The sequence below is a fragment of the Ambystoma mexicanum genome, chromosome 1p (genome assembly GCF_040938575.1).
Source record: "Ambystoma mexicanum isolate Mex_15411 chromosome 1p, UKY_AmexF1_1, whole genome shotgun sequence".
NCBI classification, from domain to species: domain Eukaryota; kingdom Metazoa; phylum Chordata; class Amphibia; order Caudata; family Ambystomatidae; genus Ambystoma; species Ambystoma mexicanum.
Genome location: NC_090921.1, coordinates 1188591839 through 1188616400, shown reverse-complemented (window position 1 = coordinate 1188616400; position 24562 = coordinate 1188591839). Strand labels below are relative to the sequence as shown.

Below are 24562 nucleotides of genomic sequence, written 5' to 3'. Positions count from 1 at the left end.
GGACCAGGTGTTCCCCGATTTGCTGTTCCTCGTCGTCATAGTTTACCTGGACGACATACTGATATACTCCAAGGACCATTTTAAGCATGAAGAGCATGTCAAGGCAGTCTTACAATGGATACGTGAACATAAACTCCTGGCTAAACCCGGGAAATGCCTTTTTCATGTCTCTACTGTTCACTATCTCAGATTTGTCCTTAGTCCAGAAGGAATTGGAATGGACCATTCAAAAGTAAATTCCATACTATCCTGGCCTGTTCCAACTACTGTGAAACAGATTCAATCCTTCCTGGGGCTTGCCAACTTCTACCGGAAATTCATACCTTCCTTTTCTGAGATTGTTCAACCGATCATTACATTGTTGAAGAAGGATACTCCCTTCCTCTGGACCACAGCCCAAGACGAAGTGTTCCAACATTTGAAGTTGGAATTTACACAAGCCCCCATCTTGGCTCAACCTGACATTGATCAACCTTTCCTAGTGGAGACTGATGCCTCCAACTATGCCATCGGAGCAGTCTTAAAGCAGGAATTCGAGGACAAGTTAGAACACCCCATCGCTTAGCTCTCGCGAACCCTCACTCCTAGCAAGACCCATTATTCTGTTCTGGAAAAGGAATTGTTGGCCATCCGTCAAGCCTTCACAGAGTGGCGTCATCTACTCCTGGGAGCTAAACATCCTCTTCAGGTCCGTACGGATCATCGGAATCTCCAAGTTCTACAATCCATGGAATGTAGGAATAGTCGTCAAGCCCGTTGGGCTTTCTTCTTTGCCCAGTACCAGTTCCAAATCCATCATGTACCTGGAAAACACAACATCCCGACGTCCCGACTACAAAACTCTTGAAGATCGATCCTTCCGAAAGATGTTAGCCCATACAATTTTTGTAGCTCAAGCAATCACTCTAATGGAAGACATTCAGATTCAAACCCAGTCCTCTGAGATCTGGAAGGAATTTACTGGGAAGAATCGATGGAATCTTAAAACCAAGGACGGGTATTTGTTCAAGGACAATGGCCTGGTCATTCCCACACAGAAACTGCGACAAAGGATTACAAGCCTCTGTCATGATACCCTTCATTCAGGACATCGTGGCATTACCAACACTCTCATTTTAATACAAAGACCGTTTTGGTGGCCAAAGATGAAAGTTGACATCCAGCAGTACATCCAAGCCTGTGCAGTCTGCAATCAAAACAAGCATGATAACAAGAGGCTGGCGTGTCTCCTACTCCAACCAACGCTACCCTGGGAATTTATTGCTACAGACTTTATTGTGGAACTACCACCTTCCAGGGGATACACGACTATCATGGTTACCATTGATTTATTCACTCACATGGCTCATTTTACACCCTTGTATAAACTACCATCTTCCTCAGAACTTGCTGGAATCTTCCTGGAACACATATTCCGACTTCATGGACTCCCTTCCAAGATCATATCAGACAGAGGTCCTCAATACATATCGCAATTCTGGAAACACTTATGCTGTATACTAGGAATCCAACGTGTCCTCTCCTCAGGTTATCATCCACAGACCAACGGAGCTACAGAATGTGTGAACCAAACCCTGGAGCAGTATCTTCGTTGTTTCACCACCAAGGTCCAGGACGATTGGTCTCTTTTAATACCTGTGGCTGAATTTGCCTACAACAATTCGGATCACTCGGCTGTCAAGACCAGCCCCTTCTTCTGCAGCCAAGGATTCCACCCTTCGGTTCTACCATCCCTTTTCCCACATCCTACACCAGTTCCTACAGTCGACTCCTGGATTAAAACCCTCATCAACGCACACAAGGAAACCAAAGAACACCTTGAAAGTGCCCAAACTAACATCAAGCAGTATGCAGACTCCAAAAGAAGACCAGGACCTTCCTATGCAGTGGGTGAATAGGTCTGGCTATCCTCGAAACTACTGCCTCAACACTTACGACCTAATAAGTTGGCTCCTAGGTACTACGGCCCCTTTTCCATAAAGGAAAGCATTAACCCAGTGGCCTTCCGACTCAAATTACCAGACTCCTGGAAGAGGATCCACCCAGTGTTTCACACATCTCAAATGAAACCATACGTCCAGACCTCCCGGACTGCTCCAAGATCTACCCCTGCGGTTCTCGACGACCAGCTAGAATACAAAGTGTCCAGAATATGTGACTCCAGGTACAGACGTGGTCAGCTACAGTATCTGGTGGAGTGGAAAGGCTGTCCACCCAGTAAACGCACATGGGAACCAGTCTCAAACCTAAACGCCCCAGGCTACTTCAAAGGTACCACCTTATACACCCGGGCAAACCCGGAGGAACAGGCCTTCGGAGGAGGCATGCTGTCATGAACCATCGGACGCATCCTTTCTGGACTTCCTGGTCCCTGACCCATAGGGGCTTGCACTCAGCAGTACTCCCAACATGACCGCTGAATGCGGAATACTGTTTACCAGTTTCCGCGCCCTACGCATTACGTTCTATAAAGCGGACATGCCCCGCAGCCCTGCACGTCTCAACGCTACCGCTTGCCGTGGCTAGATGTGTGCTGCCGTAGTTCGCTTGTGTTTATCCTTTGATTCCTGGTTCCCGGTTCCCCTAAATTCCTCCTCCTTCATTCCCCCTCTTTTGTCCTCTATTGCATCCCGGATCTCTGTGCACTTGTCTTCCGTGTGCACTCTTTGCTGTTTTCCTGGATTTCCTCGGACTTCTCCGGACATCTGAACGTTCCCAGGACTCGGAACGCTGAATGCACGCTGGAACCCAAGGACCTGCACACAGGGTTATATAAGACCCGAACTCTGCGAAAGAAGACTCCATCGAAGAACTCCAACAAACAACATAGACAGGTGAGAAGGGGGGGAAACCTGTGACACTGCAGTTTGCAACTCCCTTATGGACTACTTCAAAGCCAATATGCAGGGCATGAGGCAAGCATTGCCCTCTGCTCTCCCACTCCCACCCCCAAACATGGGACACCTGCAACCTCATCACCCTTACTATCAAAACAAAACTTGCACACTTCCCCGATGATGGATGCCCAGCTCAAGCCACATCAAATTGCATCACCACCCTTGCTCCTCACTTCTCAATATCAACTTCTTTCTCTCACATTGCACTATCCCCCATGCTCTCAAAACTGGACAAATCTCCCCATTCCTTAAGAAACCACCTCTCGACCAAACACTCCTCGAAAATTACCGCCTGATCGCTATCCTGACATACTTCACCAAAATCATGGAACACCCAACTGCAGCAACACATCACCACAAACAACCTACTCAACCCCTTCCAATCTGGCTTTGGACTGGACACAGCACTGAGGCCGCTACACTTCACTTCCTCAATTACCCTCATAACATGACTGATAAAGGACAAACAGCACTAATCATACTGCTTGACCTCTCTGCAGCCTTCAGCACCATCAACCAAAACATTCTACTCAACATCCTATCCCACAGGATGAAACTCTCAGGCACCATCCTCGATTGGTTCACCTCCTTCCTTACTGAGAGGACACACTTTGTCACCATGCCCCGTTTAGGACAGACCCCACCACGGTCAAGTATAGGGTCCTGCGAGGCTTCTCCCTGTCTTCACTCCTCTTTAACCTGTATGTTGAATCCTTTAAAGAGACACTTAGCAAACACGACATCCATTTACGCCAATACATAGATGACACACAAATGTACTTCCACATTTCATCCTGCGCACAGCTCCACATCCTCAAAAAATATCTCTCCACCATCATCACCTGGATGGCCACCCACTTCCTCAAGCTCAAACCTCCCAAAACGGAATACCTTCTCATCTGCCCCCCACCCATACACAAAGTTGAACTCTCCCGGGACCAATAAATGCACCCAGGACAACCCACACATATCTTTCTCCACACTTGTCAAATGCCTTGGTTTCTACATTAACCCCCACCATTCCATTACACACACCACATAGCTGCTGTCTCCAAAATATGCAATGTACAACTACAACTCCTATGAAAGATTAGACACATCCTTCCTCCTGATGACTTCTGCACCACAGTCGAAGCACTGGTTCTCTCCAAGCTGAACTATGGCAATGCTCTCCTCAATGGACCTCCCCAGAAGTAAGCTTGCTAGGCTTGAAAGCCATATAGAATGCAGCAGCCAGAGTCATCCTCCACCAACCAAAACATTCACACATCACCCCAGTACACGCCAAGTTACACTAGCTTTCCTTTCCCCAAAGAATTGCCTTCAAAGGACTCTTGTTTTCAAAGCCATCCGCCAAAAAACCCCATCTTAACTTCACGAAAAACTCAAACCCATCACCCACACAAACACCAGACAATCAAGCAAGCATCTCCTACACATTCCACTCTGCAAACTAACATGCACACAAAAGCTAGCATTTACACCCTACCTCTTCACATCCGCACTGCACCCTTCATCGGAAATAGCCTCAAAACATACCCGTTTCTCCACAAATTATATGATATGGCATTTATAACGCGCCTGTACACAACATAACCCAGCTCCATCTCCCCTGCTGCTACATGTCTATCCTAATCTTTCTATCCCATAGTGAAAACATTTTGTAACTTCTGTTTCCCCTCCTAACTTTTTACCTTGTAAAACACTCCGAGAACATCTGGGTAGGGCCAGCGCTGAACGCAAATTTGAATACAAATAAAATAAGTGCTGTGGCCTTCTAGTCTGCCTAAGAAATGCACATGGAGTTCACATGACGTAGGCATTCATCTATGCCTACTAAATGAATGTGGGGTTATCAGTGCATTGCCTTTCTCTTCTGCCCATTAAATGCACTCAGGGTTCTCATCACTCTGGCGTTGTCCTATGCATACTAAATGCACAAGAGCTCGGAGTTATATGGACATATGAGGTTCTCAGTGCTTTGACCCCCTTCTCTACCTACTAAAGTGGATGGTACGTTCAGTCCTTAACCTTGCAAGCCTACACAATTGACATGGGATGTAATGCCTGGCCATCCAAAATTCACACACACCTACCCACCCTCAAGTCATGTTCACCCCAAACCCCCTCCCAAAATAATTGTACATTAATTCCCTAACTCTTCATAGGCACTATTATCGATTTAGTTCTACTCTAACCTACTCCTCCCTAGCTGCATTTCCCTTCCCTAATAAACCTGAGCCAACCATCGATTGGTCTGAGTTTCAACTCACCTGCTGTTCTATAAATGCAAGACGGAACCCACTAGGATCTCCTATCTGGAACTCTGGGAAAACATGCACGTTTGAACCTGTGCGGACCCTTGGAAATTCTAGGGGTTTGAGTTTTGCATAAGCCACCCATACATAATGAAACCCTTTTTAAGGACAGGGAGTGTACAGACGAACAAGTGAAATGCTTGCTTTTGCGACAGCACACTATGTTATACACAGTATGCAGACTGTAGACTACACCTTGGCCTCATCATGTTCGATCACAACAAATGTGCATCTTTTTGGTGATAAAATATATCTGCTCTTTTATCTACTGTATTGTTATGTAATTGGATTTGTATTGTAAAGTGAGTTGTATGTGTACAACCTCACTAAAAAACATCACCGTTTATGATTTCGTTCCATAGATTTGAGTTTTTCAGAAATAAAACACGTGCATTATACGCGTGCTGCCTGTGCATTATACGCGTGCTGCCTGTGCATTATACGCGTGCTGCCTGTGCATTGTACGTGTGCTGCCTTTCTCTATCAATGATTCCCTTTTAAAATCATATTTAATATACAATGGGCAATGTTACTTTTAAATGCAAATAGAAGAATGAAGAAATATGTTTTCTGGCAGTCCTACCATTAGGGAAGTGTGCGTTGCTCCCTAGTATGTCCGACTTTATATGACTACATGCTGCCTTGACAATCCAGTCGGCCTTACGTGTCCTGTCCTGTGTTCATGGATGAATAGTGTGCATATTGTATACATCAAGGTATAATTGTGTATGGAAGTTTGAATGCTTTGGACACCACTATTAACCAGTGTTGTTCTTCTTTACAGCCATGCAATGTATGGAAAACAGCCACTATCAGCTCTGTGGGAGTCCGTGTCAGGCGACCTGCAATGATGCTGCCACCCCTGACAGCTGCTCCGACACTTGCATAGAGACTTGTCAGTGCAACCCCGGATACATCCTCATTGAGGGCAAATGCCTTCCAAAGAGCAACTGTGGCTGTGTCGTAAAGGGGGGCATGCAGTACAGAGCCAACCAAACCTTCTGGAACGATGACAAGTGCCACGAGCGCTGCTTCTGTAACCCCGACACAAACAAGCTGGAGTGCGCGAAAACAAAGTGCAAGGCCACAGAAAAGTGTGACGTGGTCAACGGCATCCGCGACTGCTACCCGACCAGCTACGGCACCTGCTCCGCCTCCGGAGACCCGCACTATGTCACCTTTGACGGCGTTAAATATGATTTCCAGGGCACCTGCCTCTACCTGTTTGCCGGGCTGTGCAACCTAAACGACGACTTGAACAATTTCCAGGTCTTCACTGAGAATGATCATAGAGGCAGCCGCACCGTCGCCTACACCAGCGCTGTGCGTGTCCTGCTCGACAACGCTGACATCGAAATTAGCAATCAGTATCCAGACAGTGTCATGGTGAGTGCCTTAGTCTTGGATTAATGGCAAGACATGCTGCTTAGAATAAACACGCAGCGTTCTGGGAAACAGACACAGGAAATGCCCGGAGAATATCAAGATTGGCAGGCCCATGGGGCCCTGTTTAATCACTCAACTCATCTAGCCTTAAAAATCACCGTAAAAACGATCCCAAAAATGTGCTCGAACACCACGGGCAGCACTACGATTGTGGCGTCAGTGGTTTTACTGCTCTAACTGATTCTGGGTATTAAAACCTATATACAAGAAAGGGGCCTTATTGGAGAAGGGGGTTATGCCTCTACAGGCATTGGTAGCAATAGTGCTGGTGAATAGTACCTCACAATGGGGAATAACGAATAAAACTGCCATCATGTGGAACTATCACTATTTCCGTCACCTGTTACAGTGATTGAGTTTGGCTCTATTAACAATGAAGCCATTTGTTATGAAAAGTCACACATTTTGATCCATGAATATGGGACACTTTTTTCCTGGGGCCTGGGTATTAATTACCCAGGAAGCATAGCTCTCGGAAAGATTACCGCCCACATTGAAATGTATTATTCTGAGCCAAGCATACCCTAAACCTGACAATTAGACAACGTTCATTGGGCCCCATTATGAGGTTGCCAGTTTGATAATAACGTGCCAGTAATTGCATTTACCGGCAGATTACTGCACCGGAAAAGTACAGGTTTGCCAGTGTGGTGGCCAGAAGTAACTCCAGCCAAGAGCTTGAGGTAATTCCGCCAGCCCACCGCCAAAAATAGCCGTTACCAGCAACGGTAATTCCACTGGACTGAGTGCCGGTAACAGCCCTTCTCACCCCCTTTAAAATGTAATAATGAGTCACTCCTAATGATTCATCTAATACTGGCCACTTGTTATCCAGGAAGCAGAGGTTTGTATAGACACCCTTAGTCAAAGGGGACGAGTCATTCTTTTGAGACTGGCCTCCTGTTTCCTGATTGAACAAGACGTCTTCATAGCCAGGTGCAGATTATACAAACCTACATTAAGTATAGGTTTGGGTGCCACCCCCTTGGGGTTGTTTCAAGAATGCAGAACGTTGTTATATTTCAGTTGCTGCATATCAGTGGTTGTCTTGTTCTGTTGCAAAGCATGAATCCATCCAGACTGACTTTATTCTTATATTGTACACAGGTGAATGGATTACGCATAAAGCTGCCGTATAGCGTCGAAAACGGCAAACTCTCAATCTTCAAATCTGGTTGGAGCGCTGTGGTACAGACCAACTTTGGCCTACGGGTGACATTTAACTGGCAATCCCGTGTTGCTGTAACTATTCCAGGCACTTATGCGGGTGCTGTATGTGGGCTCTGTGGAGACTTCAACGGCAGTGGGATCGATGAGCTGACCATGTCAAATGGCTTGGTGACGAAAAACTCAACTGCCTTCGGACAAAGCTGGAAAGTGGCGGATATTGCAGGCTGCACCGAAGACACACCTAAGGAATGTGATAACTTGACCAACAGGAAACAGGAGCAGAGGGATAAGAATATGGCGTGTGAAATCATTGTTGACCCAAGTGGCCCCTTTCGTGACTGTCTCGACAAAGTTGATTCAGAGGGTTACTTCACAGACTGCGTCTATGACTTCTGCTTGTATGCAGGAAGGCAGGAGATCATCTGCCAAGCAGTGGCAAGCTACGCCGAGGCTTGCCAGGAAGCTGGCGCAACAATAGGCATCTGGAGGACTGCTAGCTTCTGCAGTGAGTATAAACTGTTTCCAGGTTCTTCATTGAGCAGAGGGTGACCATGGTTCATTGACAAGAATGTTTTCTCCCATCTGCTTGTTAGAAATCATTGCCCTAGATATGTATGTCTCTTTCACCAGCAGGATGTTGATTCATATGTTAATCCTTCAGTTCAAATGTGTTATACTATGCACGTCTTTTAGGGGTTTGCTTCAGCATTCAATGTGTTTGTTCTTGTAGGTAATTCCAGCCTCTTCAAGTATCACTCTTTCTCAAAGTCCAACATTTGAATTCTTTCTACTGTTGCACTCTCTTATGGTCGACACACATCACTGCAGTTGCTTGTAAAGTCTCTGTATAGTACCACTATGATATGTTGTCATGTTTAATTTCCTAAAGCTTCCCCTCCTTTCCAACCCCGACTTACAGTCTCTCTTTAACTCATTCTATATGTGGCATGCCTTTCTTGCTTACCACACTACCTTACTGGCATTCCAGTTTCAGTTCTGTTTATGTGTTGCAGTCTGCAGAGTAGGGCAAGGTCGCACATCCATTTATTATGTTCTGTAATCGCTACTTACTGAAAATCCTGGCCCCAGCGTCTGAAGTTCTCTTCTGAGTGTCTGCTCCATTTTCCTGGTGGTTCAACTCATGTAATGGTCTTTTCACTTACCGTTCCATACCAACATTTATTTAAAAAAAAATATGGGTTTTAACTTTAACAATGTTCAGCACCTATTGCAGATGAATTACAAATGAATATATATGTAATACATTACTTACTGTAATCATATTTCTGATGCTTGTATCTGCTTAGATTCACATGCAATGTATAGGCCGACATCTAGTGGTAGCCTCAGAGTATTACATTTTTTGTTTTCGAAATTCGAAAAAAGGGACATTGACAGGGCATACCAGTAAAACTATCCCTAGTGTAACCATGGTCCTTCATGCAATGTCCCTCAGATTGTTTTGTTTCTGACATGAAGTAGCATGAAGTGTAGCAGATATAATAAAGCAGATGAAAGTAGATAAAGCCAGAAAACATATATGCACCTTCTACTCCACAGGGAAGGAAGGGTGAGCGCATGTGAATCTAAGCCGATACAAGCATCAGCAATATGGGTACAGTGATTAATGTATTACTTCTGAGGCTTGTGGATCTGCTTAGATCACATGGTATGCATAGATTAGTGAGCAGTGACTGAAGAAGGTGGTGGGTTATGAGAAGATACAGCGGCAAATAGATGGTTTAGCATTGCTTGTCCCACCTGTGAATCTGCTTTAGAATGTGTGAAAATGCAGTAATGCTGAGTAAAAGTATGTATGGAATTCCATGTAGCTGCTTTGCAAATAGCGTCTAGAGGGACATTTGCAATAAAGGCCCAAGTAGCTCCTGTACCCCTGGTAGAGTAAGCTCTCTGTGTGAAAGACAGAGTTTTGTTTTATGCTGTATGCATTTGACTATCCATCTGGATATGGCGTTTTAAGAAATGTGATCACCTTCCTTGCTAGGTGCTAATGGAGATAAACATTTGGTCTTTTTTTCTTTGTGGTTTAGTCTTGTTTACATAGTAAATAACCACCCTCCTTTCATCCAGTCTATGGAGGTTCTTCTCAGGTGAGTTTGAAGGATTTTGAAAGAAAGCGGGTTGTTCAATGGATTAGTTAACATGGAACTTGGATATGAATTTAGGTGAACACCTAGGGTGTGCTCTTAGTACCAGCGTATCTTTGTGGATAAAAAAGAAAGGGTCATGCAATGACAAATCTTGTAGCTCACTAACTCTTCTTATGAGGTGATGGCTACCAGAAAAGCTATCTTGTATGTTAGGTGTTTAAGGCTGGATTTGTGCATAGGCTCAAAGGGAGGACCTATGAGCTTTGATAGTACCACATTGAGATCCTACCCTGTAGGAGGTTTGGAAATGGGGGTGGGGGGAGAGTAAAGTCTCTTTACTCCCTCCATGAAAGCCTTAAAAACAGGGACTTTCCACCAGGACACCTTGTTTTGTGAAGTGGTGTACGTGGATCGAGCCAATAGGTGAACCTTGAGGGAGTTGAATACTAAGCCAGCGTCTAGTAAGGGGAGCATGTAGTGAAGAATGTGTGATGGAGTACATTCAAATGGGTTTACATGTTTTGACTGGCACCATATTACAAATCTATTCCATTTCTTAAAGTAACAGTGTCTGGTGTTAGGTTTATGTGCCTCCTTGAGGATGTCCACACACCTTTGAGGTAGTTTTAAATGACCAAACTATATGACTTCAGGAGTCAAGCTGCCAAGTTCATAGATTGAGGATGTTGGTGTAACGTTGTCTCCTTGTGTTGGGTGAGCATGTTGAAGGGGCACGGGAGCTTGATTGGGTCGCACATCGCCAGTTTGAGGAGATGCAGAAACCAAGGTTGTCACGCCCACATTGGAGCAACCAGGATTAGAATTGCTTGTACCTGGTGCATGTTGTACACTATCCTGCTGAGGAGCGGTATCGGTGGAAAAGCGTAAGCAAATTTCCATGACCAGCTCATCCATAGGGTGTTCCCCTTGAATCTGCATTGGGGAAAACTGGATGCGAGCTGTGGGCATTGTGCGTTTTGGTTTGTGGCAAAGTCTAAAGCAGGATAACGCCAGATGGAAAAGATATTGTCTAAAACTCCTCTGTTGGGTTGCCACTCGTGTTCTTTGGGTAGGGGATCTGTGCTTAGAGAGTCTACTAGTGAATTGAGTTCCCCTGGAACGTGTTGATACTAGGGACATGTTCTGCATGAGTGACCACTTCCAAACTGTTTGGGCTAGCCTAGTCAGACTTGGAGAGTGTGTGCCTCGCTGCTTTTTTATGTAAAACATGGCAGTGGTGCTGTCTGTTTGGACTTGCACTGTTTGACCTGTTAGATGCACCTGAAAGGTTTGTAGGGCCTTGAGTACTGCTAGTAGCTCGAAAAGGTTGATGTGATTTTGGGCTGTGATCTGTGTCCACAGGCAGTGCGCTATGTGGTGAAGGTAATGGGCTACCCACTTGGAGAGTGAGGTGTCTGTTGTAACTATCACTTACATTGGAGGATTGTGAAAGGGTTTTCCTTTTAACAGATTTTCCTTTGTCCACCAGAGTAGCGCTTGTACTAGGGTTAGCAAACCCACCAATAGATCGTCCCACTGACCACTTGCCTGAGACCATTGTTTTGCTCACCACTCTTGCATTGGACACATGCGCAACCGTGCGTGTGGAACCAGGTAAATGCATGAAGCCAGCATCCAGAGCAAGTGCATTTGCAGCAGTATGTTTTGTACTGTTTCATTTGAGGGGAAGACTAGCCCCTCTTCCGTGTTCATGATAGCTCCTAGGAACTGTTTGGTTTTGCTCAGAAGGAGACTTGATTTTTTCTCATTGAGCATCCCAATTGGAACAGAAGGTTGATTGTTCTTTGGGTATTTTGCTTGCTTATTTAAGGGGATTCCCCGATTATCAGTCAGTCGTCCTGATAAGGGTACACTGGGATTGATTCTCTGCATAAGTGCGTGGCCACTACTGCTAATACCTTGGTGAATACCCTTGGAGTGGAGACTATGCCGTAGGGTAGCACCTTCAATTGGTAGGGTTGATTTGCTATTTTGAAGCTCAGGAATTTTATGTGAGCTGGGAATATTGAAATATGAAAGTATGCATCTTTCATTTCCAAAGTTGCCATCTTTTAGCACTGGGATTACCTCTTGTAGTGTAGTCATGTGAAATTTCTGAGGCTTGACATATGTACCGCAGGGTGCAGGTCTAGGACAGTGTGCATTGCAAGGTCTTTCTTTGGCACAAGGATGTACATTGAATAGATACCCTTGTTTACCTGGTTTGCCGGAACAATTTCTATGGCATCCTTTAGTAGCAGTGCTTTGATCTCTCCCAGCAGATTGTGCTGTTCCTCCTGCATCATTTGTCTTTTTCTTGGCAGGTGGTTGGGTGGTGTTTGTATGAGTTCTATGGAATAACCTCCTACCACGTTGGAAAGTACCCACTTGTCTGATGTGATCTCCTCCCATGCCTGGGTAAAATGAGAAATGCGACTTCCTACTGGATAGTCATGGGAGGCGACCGGGAGTGAGTGGTCATTGCTGTGGTGGGGTGGAGCCTTTGGAGGAGGATCTGCCTCTAATTCTCGACCTTCTGTGTCCCCTTTGAACATTTTTTTGGGAGATGAAGGCTGAGCGGCCTGGTTGTAGTTGGAGGACCGCTGGGAGTTTTGTCCTCTAAAACATCATGTATTAAATGCGCTTTCTCTACACAAAGAGTTTGTTTGTGAGCTGTCCCAGGAAATTGAGGGTGTCATACTCCTCTGTAGCACTTTTCAGTACATCCTTGACAGGCTTTTCCAAATAAGGCGTTTGGCTCAATTATCATATTTAAAAGGGTGGCTTGGGTGTCCAGCATGAATCCTGATTGACGTAGCCATGCATGGCATTTGATGAGGGCACCTGCATTATCTGCTGTGTCCAGATTGCCACTTGTTTACCTTCAGCTACTGTTTTTAAAGTTATGTTTTCAGGAGCTCTGCGGTAGAGCCTATTTGTTGTGAGATCTCGTCCCACTTGTGCCAGGTATAACTCACCAGAAGCGTAGTGTTGTTGGCTATCCTTACGGTAAGCAGCTGAGGAAGCTACTTTCCTGCCCAGTGTGTACATTATTTTGCTCTCCTTGTCAGGAGAGGCTTCGGCAGAGGCTAAAGGTGGGCCCGCTCCTTTCGTTGTGGTGGTCACCACAAGAGAGTCTGGCTTTAGCTGCCCCCTCATGTATAATGGGTCTGACAGGGCTGGTCTAAACATCTTCCCAATGCGAGAGTTGACTCCCCTCGTCAGGTTGGGGGGTAAGTAAAGAAGGCTGAAAGTGCCTTTGGGTAGATTGGAGCAGTGGAATGAACTGTGCCACAGATCTCTTATCTACGAGGATGTCCTCTACAAAGTCCTTGTTGACTTGTGCCTCCTGGGTATCGATTTTAAAATGTTCTGCAGCTTTTAAAAGAAGATCATTATCCTGCAGCTGGTTATCCACAGAGGAATCAGCCACAGTTTTGTCAATATGGTCTAGATATTTAATGATGCATATATCATTATAATATTTGTCTGTATCCTCTATGTCCTCTTGGTATCCTGGGTCTGCTATTGAGCCAGAGTCCTGCAAACCTGAAGTGTCAAAATAGCATAGTTTGTCAGATATGTTTGGAGAGGTATAGGTACTAGGATGTGGGGTCTTTTGGTGTTGGGCTGCTTATTAGCTGTTTGTCTTGAGGGGGCCCTTGGATGTTGGACAGTTGATCAGGGTGTTGATCAAAAAAGTTAACAAAGCCAAACATTCTCCTCATTACTCTATCGAATTGTTCCGGATCCATTGAGTGCAGCTTGGTAAAACTGTGGGAACAGGGGTAGGGAAAGGCCCTGGAGTAGAGGGCTATTTGTGGTACATTGCCCTTTGTCACTAGAGGGAGAGTGTTCTTTATCCTTTGTAACCAGTGTTTTTGAGGATAGGGGCATCGAAGATTTTGAGTTTTTCAATGTCTTGGATTTGAGGACAATGTCTGGGACGTGTTTTTTAATCAGTTCTCTAATTTTTGACGCACAGTTGCCGGTACCCAAGGACTTGTCTGATTTGCTTGCTGTGTCGGTAACAGACTTCAGCATCTATTTTGGGGGCCTATCATGTGGTGAACGTGATTGCGATAGCCCATAGCACAGGGACCTTTTGGACATTACCTTCAACACTGCGTGCGGCTTATCGGTCGATGGTGTGGTCGACTGTCGGCCAGGGGGTTGGGTTTAGTGTGGCATGCAGTTAGAGTGCCTGAGCCACCTGGTGTCATCTCTGTAGGAGAACCACTGGCCTGCCTGTTGGAGTCAGGGGCTCGCACACGGGATTCTGCCAGGTCCCGAGTGCCCTGTGCATCACTTAGGATGCTGATGCTGCCATTGCTGGAGGCTCCCTCAATGTCCATGGTGGCTTCGTCTTGCACTGCATGGTGGGCCCAGCGTCTAGTCTTCTGGTCCTTTAGCGTTTTGGGCCAAAACAGTTTGCAGGACTTGCACTGTTTTCCGGAATGGTCCCTAGGAAGGCAGAAATTACACACCCTGTGTAAATCCTTCCAGGGAAACGTCCTATTACAGGAAGGACAACATTTAAATGTTGTGTTTTACGTAGTATGGAAAGATGGCAGCTCTGTGGTGTAAAAGGAAAAAGTAGGGAAATAGGTATTCCCTAAATGAGATGAATTATGACCTCCCCCCACTCTCCCTACTTTGCAGGGCTGGGGCCTGTTGGGGCCTAGGTAGGCCTCCGACAAAGTTCAAGACGGGTGAGTAGTTTTCGTTCACAAATGGTCTTGTCCTCGAAAGCTGTCGCCGGAGATCTTGCGATGTACGGCTGTCGAAAGGATAGGAAGAAAGTCTAAAATTAAACTTTCTATAAGTAAAGACATCAGCAAAAAAAAAGAACTCAGCAACTTGCGTCCGACTATGATGGCGGAAATAAACAATCTGAGAGACCTCGACGCGTGAAAGACAATGGGTACAGGATAAGTCACACTTTGGATAGTATTACTGGCATGTCCTGTCGAAGTCCCTTTTCCGAATATCAAAAACAAAACATGTAATACTCTGCGGCTAGATGTTGGCCTATGCATAGCATGTGATCTAAGCAGATCCACAAGCCTCAGATATATATCTATATATATATATATATATATATATAAATTCTGTGAAAAAACTTTGTTAAAGGGACGTTATGGTTACGTTGCACAAATAAACTGTTAGCTAGTTATTACATGTTTAACATTACACAATCACCCCTGACATCGTGTTACCAACATTATAAACACAACCCCTGGTAGGGACTTTCATCAAAATAAATGTCACATGTGATGTCATCAATGACATTTGTGATGTTATCTTTGATGTCCTGGGTGTTAGTGTTAGCAGTGCACAGTGGTGGTGCGAGTTATGGTTGCTTAACTTACCATAACTAGTGAATTTCTGAGGTTTTTCTGTTCTACCTGTAACATAACATCCCTTTGACAATGTTTTCTCATTGAATTTCATAGGTTTTTATTAGTACAACTTAACCATAACGTCCCTTCAACAAAGTTTATTTCAGTGAATTTCATGGGTTTCTACCATTGCATGTTAATTTCCTACAACTTATTAATATCATACTTAGCCCAATAGAGCAACATTTGTATCCAATTTACAAAGTTTCACATATCTGGGCCACTTGTTTTTGTTCACAGACATATGTAGTCCAGGTTGTTTTGTTCACTAACAGTCTGAATATTAATATTCAAAAGGTGCCACATATCTCGACTTTAGCCTTGTTGTATGTTCTTAAAGTATGTTCCTTTTGCAGGCTGTTCTGTATTCCACACAGCGTTAAGTCTCTCTTTAGGTGGCACACTCGGTCTAGCATTACCTGAAACCAATAGGAGGGAAACCTCATTACTGGTGTATGCAGAACATTTTTCTGCCATAGTTATTTCCTCATGGGAACGGGAGCCCTTGTCCCCTAGAGAGGAGTCGCTCCCATTGAGGTCCCACTTGCCCAGACCTCTACGGAGTGCCTTGCAGAGTGAGCTCCCCACCCTAGCTTCAAAGTAGGTGGCTACCCCTAGGGAGAAAGGACAAACACTTTCAATTTGTCACACTTGATAAGATCATACGAGTGGATGTCAACATAGGAGAATTCCAGGAGCAAGACTACTGAAGGAAGCCAAGCAGGGAGGGGCAAGTATGGATCAGCAGCAAGAGCTTAAGAAACCACCAGGAAAATGCTAGAACCAACACATGAGGGAGGAAAAGGTGGGGAGGCAAGGGAGGCAAGCAGCATATGGAATGGGCAAGGACCAGACAGAAGTTGAGCAGTATAAAGAAGAACAAGAATGTGAGGGCTATGTCTTAAACTAATGAGTACGAATGTGAGGGCTAAGAAAGAATACAAGGTTGCCCCACACCATGTCAGGAAATCACAGAACTAATTAAGGATGTGGCACCATGACAGAAGCCTGGTATTGTGTGAGGGAAACAGAAGATTGATAAAATACCTTGCTTGGTGGCCATGATGGGTCAGAGACATTGTTTGCCAAGGAACGTTACTGTGCACCAGGGGCGTTGCTAGGGGGGGGCTAAGGGGGCTATAGCCCCTGATCTTTTGGTTGTTGCCCCGGATAGAATCTCAGGAGCTACAGCCAAAAGACCAGCTAGCCCCCAGTCCCAACAGTTCCGACAGCAGCTTAGCCCCGGGTCTTTTCCAGACCTAGCAACTCCCCTGCTGTGCACTAGAATACAGATGCCTCTCAGCACACTTCCACTAGCACACATTTTTTATATGTTCCCAATGACCCACTTGCACACTCCTCAGCCTAGCAGAGAAGAAGAAGTCTTGAGACAGTAGGCAGCCTCCTCTCTGCCCCCTCTGGCTTATCACTGTCACTTTTGTCCTACAAATCCCAATGACCACGTTCTATTACTGTCGTCTTTATTGACGCCCCAATTTATAAGTAAAGTCGTTTGCTTGTGAACTGTTAAACGAATGTTGTCCACCTTAAGCAAATAAAGTTCACACATGGTCGAATTGGACCAAGTGAAATCAAAACTAAACAACCAATCCCTATTGTACAAGTAACACACATGTTCCTTCATCTTTCCCATTGTGGTGAAATAAGCTTCAGGCCTCGTAAATATCAACAACAGTTTAAAAATACATATGATTGTTGAACCAAGAACCAACCTATCAAAGTGTATGAGTTATTGCCATTGATCAATATTGAGCATCCACATATTGATATAGCTGATCAGATGCTGAAAGCAGCACCTTTCTGCCTTCCAGTCAGCCCTCAACACACCAGGCCCTACTGGAGCATACCATTAATAAGCTCAGAAACAGCACACATCCTCTACCATTGCATGACTGCACCATATGAAAAACGGTCTTCCTGAACAGATTGGTGTCATTAATCACTCTCCTTTTAGCACCCCACCTCCAAAGCACTTTCGGGCAGCAGATAATTGCATTGTTTCACTTTGCAAATGCCCACATAAATAAGCAAACACTTCTTTTTGAGTCTGACATATTCGTATGCATTGCTGCTCTGTCATATTTTAATGTAGGGACATGCTATTCCACCTCTTTTTCATCTACTTTGTCAGCTGTAAACTACAGTTAGCAATGTATGATTTATTCATACCAAATATATATACATCCCATCTCTGAAAACCTACAAGACTTGTAAGTCATTCAATCACCATAAAATCACTGTTCTAATTGTTATGTGTCATTATGAAGAAGGAGGGACTGAACACCTAACCCACTTTATTCAGGGGTCGGTACACTGTTGAGGAGATCCAGACAAACAAAGACTGGCCTATCTGGCATCACATGAGGAATATTAGCTGTGAGGATTCTGAGCAGAACAGTGCTGTTAGCCCCCCACCTGTGTGTTACTCTAAGCCTGGATGGACTTTTCCTGGTTATATTCCTAAATTATATCCCTTGGCTGAGCTTCACTCTTGCGACCTAAGTTCAGGGATCAATGGAGAGAAACTCATGCAGGATATAGGGTGTCCACAAGCTAAACATAAAATGGGAGGCAAGACGGTAACAGTGCCAAAGTCGGGGAGTATGTAATACTTATCTATTCCAGAGGACCTTGTGTCTGAGTCCCAAAATCCAGTCCCCTAGTCTAATCAAGGAGTTAGCTAGCATGCGTGTCACACCTTGGAAGCAACCTTCAGTCCGGTCAAAGTCCTGAAGTATTTAAAGGGCCAAGCAAATGTATTTCTGTGTCTTGATAGTGTGCTCCTGAAGATGAGTTGCACTCCTGAGTTCTGTGGCCATGGTCACAAAACACTACTCCTGCTGCAAACCTGCTGATCCCAGCCCCTTATACTGAGGAAACCATCAACAGGTTTGCACAGACATTTCTGACCATCTGCCTGGGAGATTTTTAGGCAGCAGTTATTCCTATCCTACAGCCAAGGGTTTCCAAACTGGGATTGAGCCAACTACACACTAAACTCTGGCTCACAAGACATTCAGCACCTTCCAAGTGCCTGCCCCTATAGTGTGGTAATGCTTCTCTCTCTCCAAGTTCCAGTCGCCTCAATACCACCACAGTACCATCAGGATATGGGCTTTAATTCCCATAAAGTTAATCACTGTACTGTTTCTTCTCACTGTTCTCTGCCCCTTCCCAGTCTCTGGCATGTAGCCCTAGCAGGACCTTTACATCAATGTCTCCTGTCTAATCTGTCGCAGAGGCTGTTCTATCTGGATACCCCATCTGCTTTGCTCTCCGCCATGCTCCCTCTGATAACACATCCTCTCCAAGGAACGCCATCCTGTCTCCCTCAGTTGGTTGGAACCTTTGTTTGTTACAACTGTCCTATCACATTGAGTTATGTTTTGTGGGACCTATTAATTTCTGGGTGTTTCCACTCACTTTCCCACTGATTCCAGGTGCTATTTGCTACCTAAATGCCTGTGTTCTTCTTTGGCTTGATTGTTGAAGTCTTTGTGGGCTTAAGGCTCAATCACTTGAGTCGTCACTCTAGAATCAGGAAACATGTCATCTAGAGAGTCCTGAGTGTTGGCGTCCTGTGCTGCTAGGAATTGTGTTTTCCCCGATTTCACTTCCCTTGCACTGCATGGGAGGGTTCAATCATGTTTTCCTAGATGTGCGAGCAGCCATACTTCTGCAGACTCCCATCTGTGTCCTTTTCCACCTTTGGGGGACATGGAGAAGACTGCATATGCACCCTGATTGAACATGTGAATGTAGCCTTAGGAGAGCTGCATGCCCCTGGGATGTCCCTTTGAAAATGGAATCATGGATCACTGTGTCCAATAGCTCCATGACATCTTGGAGGGCCAAGGTGCCACCATCCCCTTTGTCTGGTTCTCAGTGCCTGTAGCAGGTCAGAAACCAGCCTAGTAAGGTTGTTAAATTGGGGTTCAGCAATCAGTACCTGCTGTAGCAACTGACGATGTAATGACAGGTTAGTGAGAGGGAAATAACTATCTGGATTTAAACATTAATTTTAGTACAGGATTCACCTATGCATGCATGTGAGCTTCACCAAATATATTTTTGTATGGAGAATTGATTTTGGATGGATTATAGTCCCACTGGCATGGGAAGTGAGGGATTCAAATTATGTCTCAGCATCACAAGCTTAACTTTGTATTCGGATCACCTACTTTCTAAAGTTGGGTCCAATAATTGTCACTTTGTGAATTGATTACCATTTTGAAGGGTTCCATGTCTGTTTGCCGACAAGCTTTTCTTTTTTTTAAAAGTAATTTCTGATGCCGAAATTGCTTTGTAAAAAAATAATCGATTTCTTTTTCAATTTGGGGGTTGTACCCCCAAACACCCTTTCCCCTATGCTATGTCCCCTCCCCCAATCCCCTCCTCATCCCTTTTATTCATTTACCCCCTCTCCTTTATATATTTCAGTGTGTTCTTTAGAAGTAATTTTGGCATCAGAGATTACTTCCAAAAAAAAGCTTGTCAGCAAATCAACACAATACCATATCAAGAAACATTCCTTGGAGATTTCTTAACCTACTTTTCTGCTAATTTGACAGTTACGTAAATCCCAAATATATTTCTGTTCCCAGCGCCTACCGAAAACAACCTGATCATAAGCCGTTGTTCCCCTGATCTTCTATTACGCCCTCAGACATATTTTGGTTACCTTTGTACCATGCCAAATCATTTCTCATTTTCAAGCAGAACAGCAGTAATTGTTGCCCGTTCTTCTACTAGTATGAGGCAGATAAGAAAATAATATTGTCTATGAAGTGTTGCACAACCCACACTTTCCAACTTCCCTCGTTTAGATCCTTGGATTATTTCTTATTAATTTTGGGAATGTAGCAAAATCAGTGATTGCACGAATGGGCCTCCTTGCCACTTGCTGCTAGATATATCTCAATAACTGGAAGGGCAGACATTCAGTCAGAGTATACAGTTACCCCTGCTCAAACCTACTCTGTCTCTATCTCTAAATAGTATTCCCTATTCCCTCAGGCTGCATCTTCTTCCCTACACTGTTCCATTGCCAAGGTGACTGAGTGCTATTAGAAAAATCCATTTCGTCTTAATATATACTTATGTGATATATAGGATTTATAAAGTTAACAGAGCAACAGAGCAATTTACATTGGAGAAACACGCAGGACCCAAGGGATTACAAGTAAGAGTGCATGGGTAGCAGAGGAGCTGTGATGCAAGAGTGGAGCAGTGTTGATTTGAGATGCAGAGGAGGTGAATTTGGGTTGAGTGGAGCAATGAATGAGTGGTAAGAGATATTTCGAAGATTTGAGCCTTCAGCTCCTTCCTGAAGTGTAGGATGGAGGGGGCCACCCTTATCTGCATTGGCAACTTGTTTCAGATGCAGTCTCCAACCTGGCCATGTTGTGGCTTCTATTGGTGTACTGGCAACAGGAGATAGTGAGTTACTCATGAGGGTAGAGTGGCTTTATGGTTGTGACTGCTTTGTAGGTGCAGCAGTCTGCCCTGACCATGATATCTGCTTGAAGCAGTAACTGGTAATGCTTCTTGGACATGATAGGTGATGTGATAGTTTTCTAATATATGTGATGAGGAAACCTGCAGCATGTTAGATGCCTTTCCGAGGGGCCAAGGTGACATCTGGGACTCCTGCAAATAGGGTGTTGCCACTGTCCAGATGGGAAATGACTAGGGCTTGGACAACTGTCCTGAAAGGGGTTGGGAAGAAAAGCTTAACTTCAGGGAGACGCAGAAGCTGGTACAATGCTTCTACGATATCCTTAACAATGTGTATTTTGAATGAGAGTTCACAGATGATGGTAAAGCCTAGAGATTTTACACTGGTTCAGCATCATGCCAGTGTGCACATTCTAAAGTTGTACATGCTTGCTGGGGTCTTTGAGGAGATTAATTTTGTCTTCGTTGGGTTCAGTTTCAGTTAGATGCTTCAAATCCAGGCTTGGCTAATTGACATAGAGTCAATGGATGTCATTATTTGTATTTGTGTATCTTAATGTTGGAGGGGAGTTCCCCCTCGTTTCTGTGTAGAGACTGAAGTTGGCAGGGGACAGGATGTAGACTTGTGTAACTCTGCAGGTTGCTCGGCTGTGCTGTGCTGGCCTCTGTGTGGGTCCATCTAGATGCCTTGGTCTCTATTGGAGAAGGACGAAGCAAACCACTTCAAGTCTGTTCCGTCAAAGCCTATGCATGTGGCAACTATGATGAAAAGGGCCTCAAGGTCAATGACAAAGTAGGCAGCAAAGAAGTAGAAAAGGATGAGCAAGCACAAGTCCCCTTTGTCTAGGATAAGAAAAGCATCATCAATAACCTGGATATGGCAGTGTCTGTGCTGTATCATAGATGAACACAGGAATGGTATTCCTTTAGGAGATTGCGCTTAGTGATCTCTTTTAATGCAACTGGTCGGCAAACGTCTCTCAATCACTTTGGTGGGGAAGGGTCGATAGCGGAGTCATATAGGCTGGATGTGGGTTTCTTCAGCAGGGTAGTGTAATGAACGTTCCATTATCAGTGCATCTTTGAAGATACCTTGTGTTGATTTGATAAATGGGGTGAGTGCCTCACCTGTGGTGACCGTCACAATGCAGGAGAGAAGGATTTCATCTTTCAGGTGGTAGGTTTGAGGGCTGCAAGTGTGTTTCTCAGGTTTTCTAGAGTAAGCTCCTGGTCCATCTTGATTCATTGTCTATTTATATGGGTGGAATATTATGGTGTGTTTGGAGCTGTCATTGTGTTGTCTCACTTTCTCCTTCTGGTCTGTGGAGAAGCTGTTGATGGCGTTGTACTTACTAGTGTTTTGTGGTATTGCAGAGTATGCCCGTTTTTTTTTCTCCCAGTGCTCCTAAGCTTGGTAGTTTGCACTGCTCTTGTTGTATGGTTCCATGGTGGTTTCTTTGTCGTAATGTGTTTAGGCTTTGGCAACAAGTGCCCTGTGTGTTGAACAAAGGGCTCCAAGGGAGATGATTTCTGCTGGCTGGAGGAATTTTCATGAGTGCTTTTGTTGTCTGTGTGGTGTGTTTGCTGTCAATGGGTCTTGGATGTATTAGGATGTGTAGGGGTTACGTTTGATGAGTTGATGTTTTAGTGGTACATGGCTGCTGGTGGTCAGAACTTGGGTGTGGTTGAGTTCACTGAGACATTCTCAGAGGGGTCGGACGTCGAAGCCAAGTTGATAGTTTTCCTTCTTGTGCATCCATGGGAAAGTACTTGAAAGAATGATGGGGTGACCTGGTTGCTTTGGCTTGGCCTTGGAAGAGAAGTTTGTGGTGGAGAAAGATAGTTGACTCAATGGACTGTGCCGTCCAAAGGTGAGGGAAGACATAAAATAGCTGCAGAGGTGGTGAATACCATGTCAAGTGTGTTGTCTTTGTTGTCGGTTAGTACTGTAGCAAGTCACTTGATGTCAATGGTGTCCTGCAGTTTACATAGAGTCTCTCTGGTATTCCTGGTGGCGTGGCTCCCAAGCTTTGTTGTCAATGGATGCTGTTGTGATGAGGTGCATGGTGTCATCGAGAATTACCTTGTTAATTTGGGGTGGTCAAATGAACAGATGGAAGGTAACTGGTTGAGTATGTGTGTGTGGAAATGGCAAGCAAGGAGTTCCATGGATGCAAGTGTGGCGTGCTATTGGAGGGAGTATCTCTACGAGGTGTTGCTGATATTAGCAATTCCTCCACAAGTTTTCTGGTGATGAGGTCAGCGGTGTCAGCTGCGTCTAGTACTGCAGAGTGAGCATTGATGAGCATGAGGTTACGTGTTTGTTTTGGAGGTGGAGTCTGGGTAAGGTTTTGTTGGTTATAGATGCATCGGAGCAGGGTGCAAAAAGGGTATTTACGTGTGTGGGTGAGGGTGGGAAAGGGAAGGGGAGACTGGGAAATATATATTCATTCTTTTCAATTCATAAAACCTATTTTAAAATCAAAGGTCATTTTGTAAAAGCCCATAACCTTTTTTAGCTCCCAAAGATGAAGGTAAGTACTTTGATCCAGACTATACCGCACCACTTACAATGATAGGTAAACAGTAGTAAGTAATAGCAAAACATAAATTATGATACAACAATGTGTAACATTCATTATTTACGTCACATTAAAAAAAGAATGTAGGACACAAATGAACAGATTTATTTCACTGTAAAACAGAATCCAGGCCACAGAATTGTGCATATTAAAGAAGGACTGTGCTAACCTGCAGTAAAACAAACTAGTTATGTATTCTCAGTCCGTGCAGAAAATGTCTTTAATGAATTCCTTTGCAATAATCATGTTTGTATTAATTCTTTCAGGTCCTGTCTGCCCTGGAAACAGCCACTACGACGTGTGCACTAGTGACTGCGCCATCACCTGCAATGGCTTGTCCCCTCCAGCCGGATGCACCACTACTTGCAAAGAAGGATGCGCCTGTGACGAGGGCTATGTTCTCAATGTTGATCAATGCGTTCAGATCTCAGATTGTGGCTGTTCCTTCAATGGTGTTTACTACAAAGCAGGAGATACTTTCCTTCCCAATGATCAATGCAGCCAACAATGTACCTGCAACCCTGGGGGGATTGTGGCGTGCACAAACTTCTCCTGTGGCCACAATGAGGAGTGCAAGGTGGTGGATGGCGTGCAGACTTGCTCACCGGTCGGCAATGCCATGTGTTCGGCATCTGGTGACCCACACTATCGTTCATTTGATGGAGTCACTTTTGACTTTCAAGGTACCTGCACATACACCCTGGCCAAAACCTGCACTGATGACTCAATCACTCTGAAACCCTTTGCCGTCAGTGTGCAGAACGAGAAGTGGGGACATGGTAAAGTTTCTGTCACGAAGCTGGTGGCAGTGGATGTGTATGGATACACTTTAATTCTGGAGAAAGGCAAAAAAGGGCTGGTCAAGGTAAGACTCAAAAGGGCACTTCACGTTTAGTAATCAACTAATTGAGCTTGTTTACCCCCCACATTCTACTATATGTAGGGTAGAGTAATACCCAGGTAGACCGAGGCGTGTGAACTTAAGTACCATCAGATACTCAGCCTGGCCAGGAGAACTTTGCCTTCCGAGGGAGGCACTATAAAGAATACACACCTCAGTCAGTACACATCTTGAATACATTTTGAGGCAAAGTTAGTAATAGTAGTTGCTATGAAGTATTTTCATGTGATTGCCCGAGTAGGAGGTGACTAGGACAT

At 44.7% G+C, this 24562-nt stretch overlaps 1 protein-coding gene across 1 annotated transcript in view; it reads left to right on the top strand.

Moving 5' to 3' along the window:
* Window positions 1-24562, top strand: part of LOC138451205 (IgGFc-binding protein-like) — a 320112-nt gene that overhangs the window by 152655 nt on the left and 142895 nt on the right. The window contains exons 6-8 of the mRNA XM_069604892.1: window positions 6000-6601; window positions 7769-8336; window positions 23671-24269. Coding sequence (XP_069460993.1) covers window positions 6000-6601; window positions 7769-8336; window positions 23671-24269 — 1769 coding nt within the window. The remainder of the gene's footprint in view (window positions 1-5999; window positions 6602-7768; window positions 8337-23670; window positions 24270-24562) is intronic.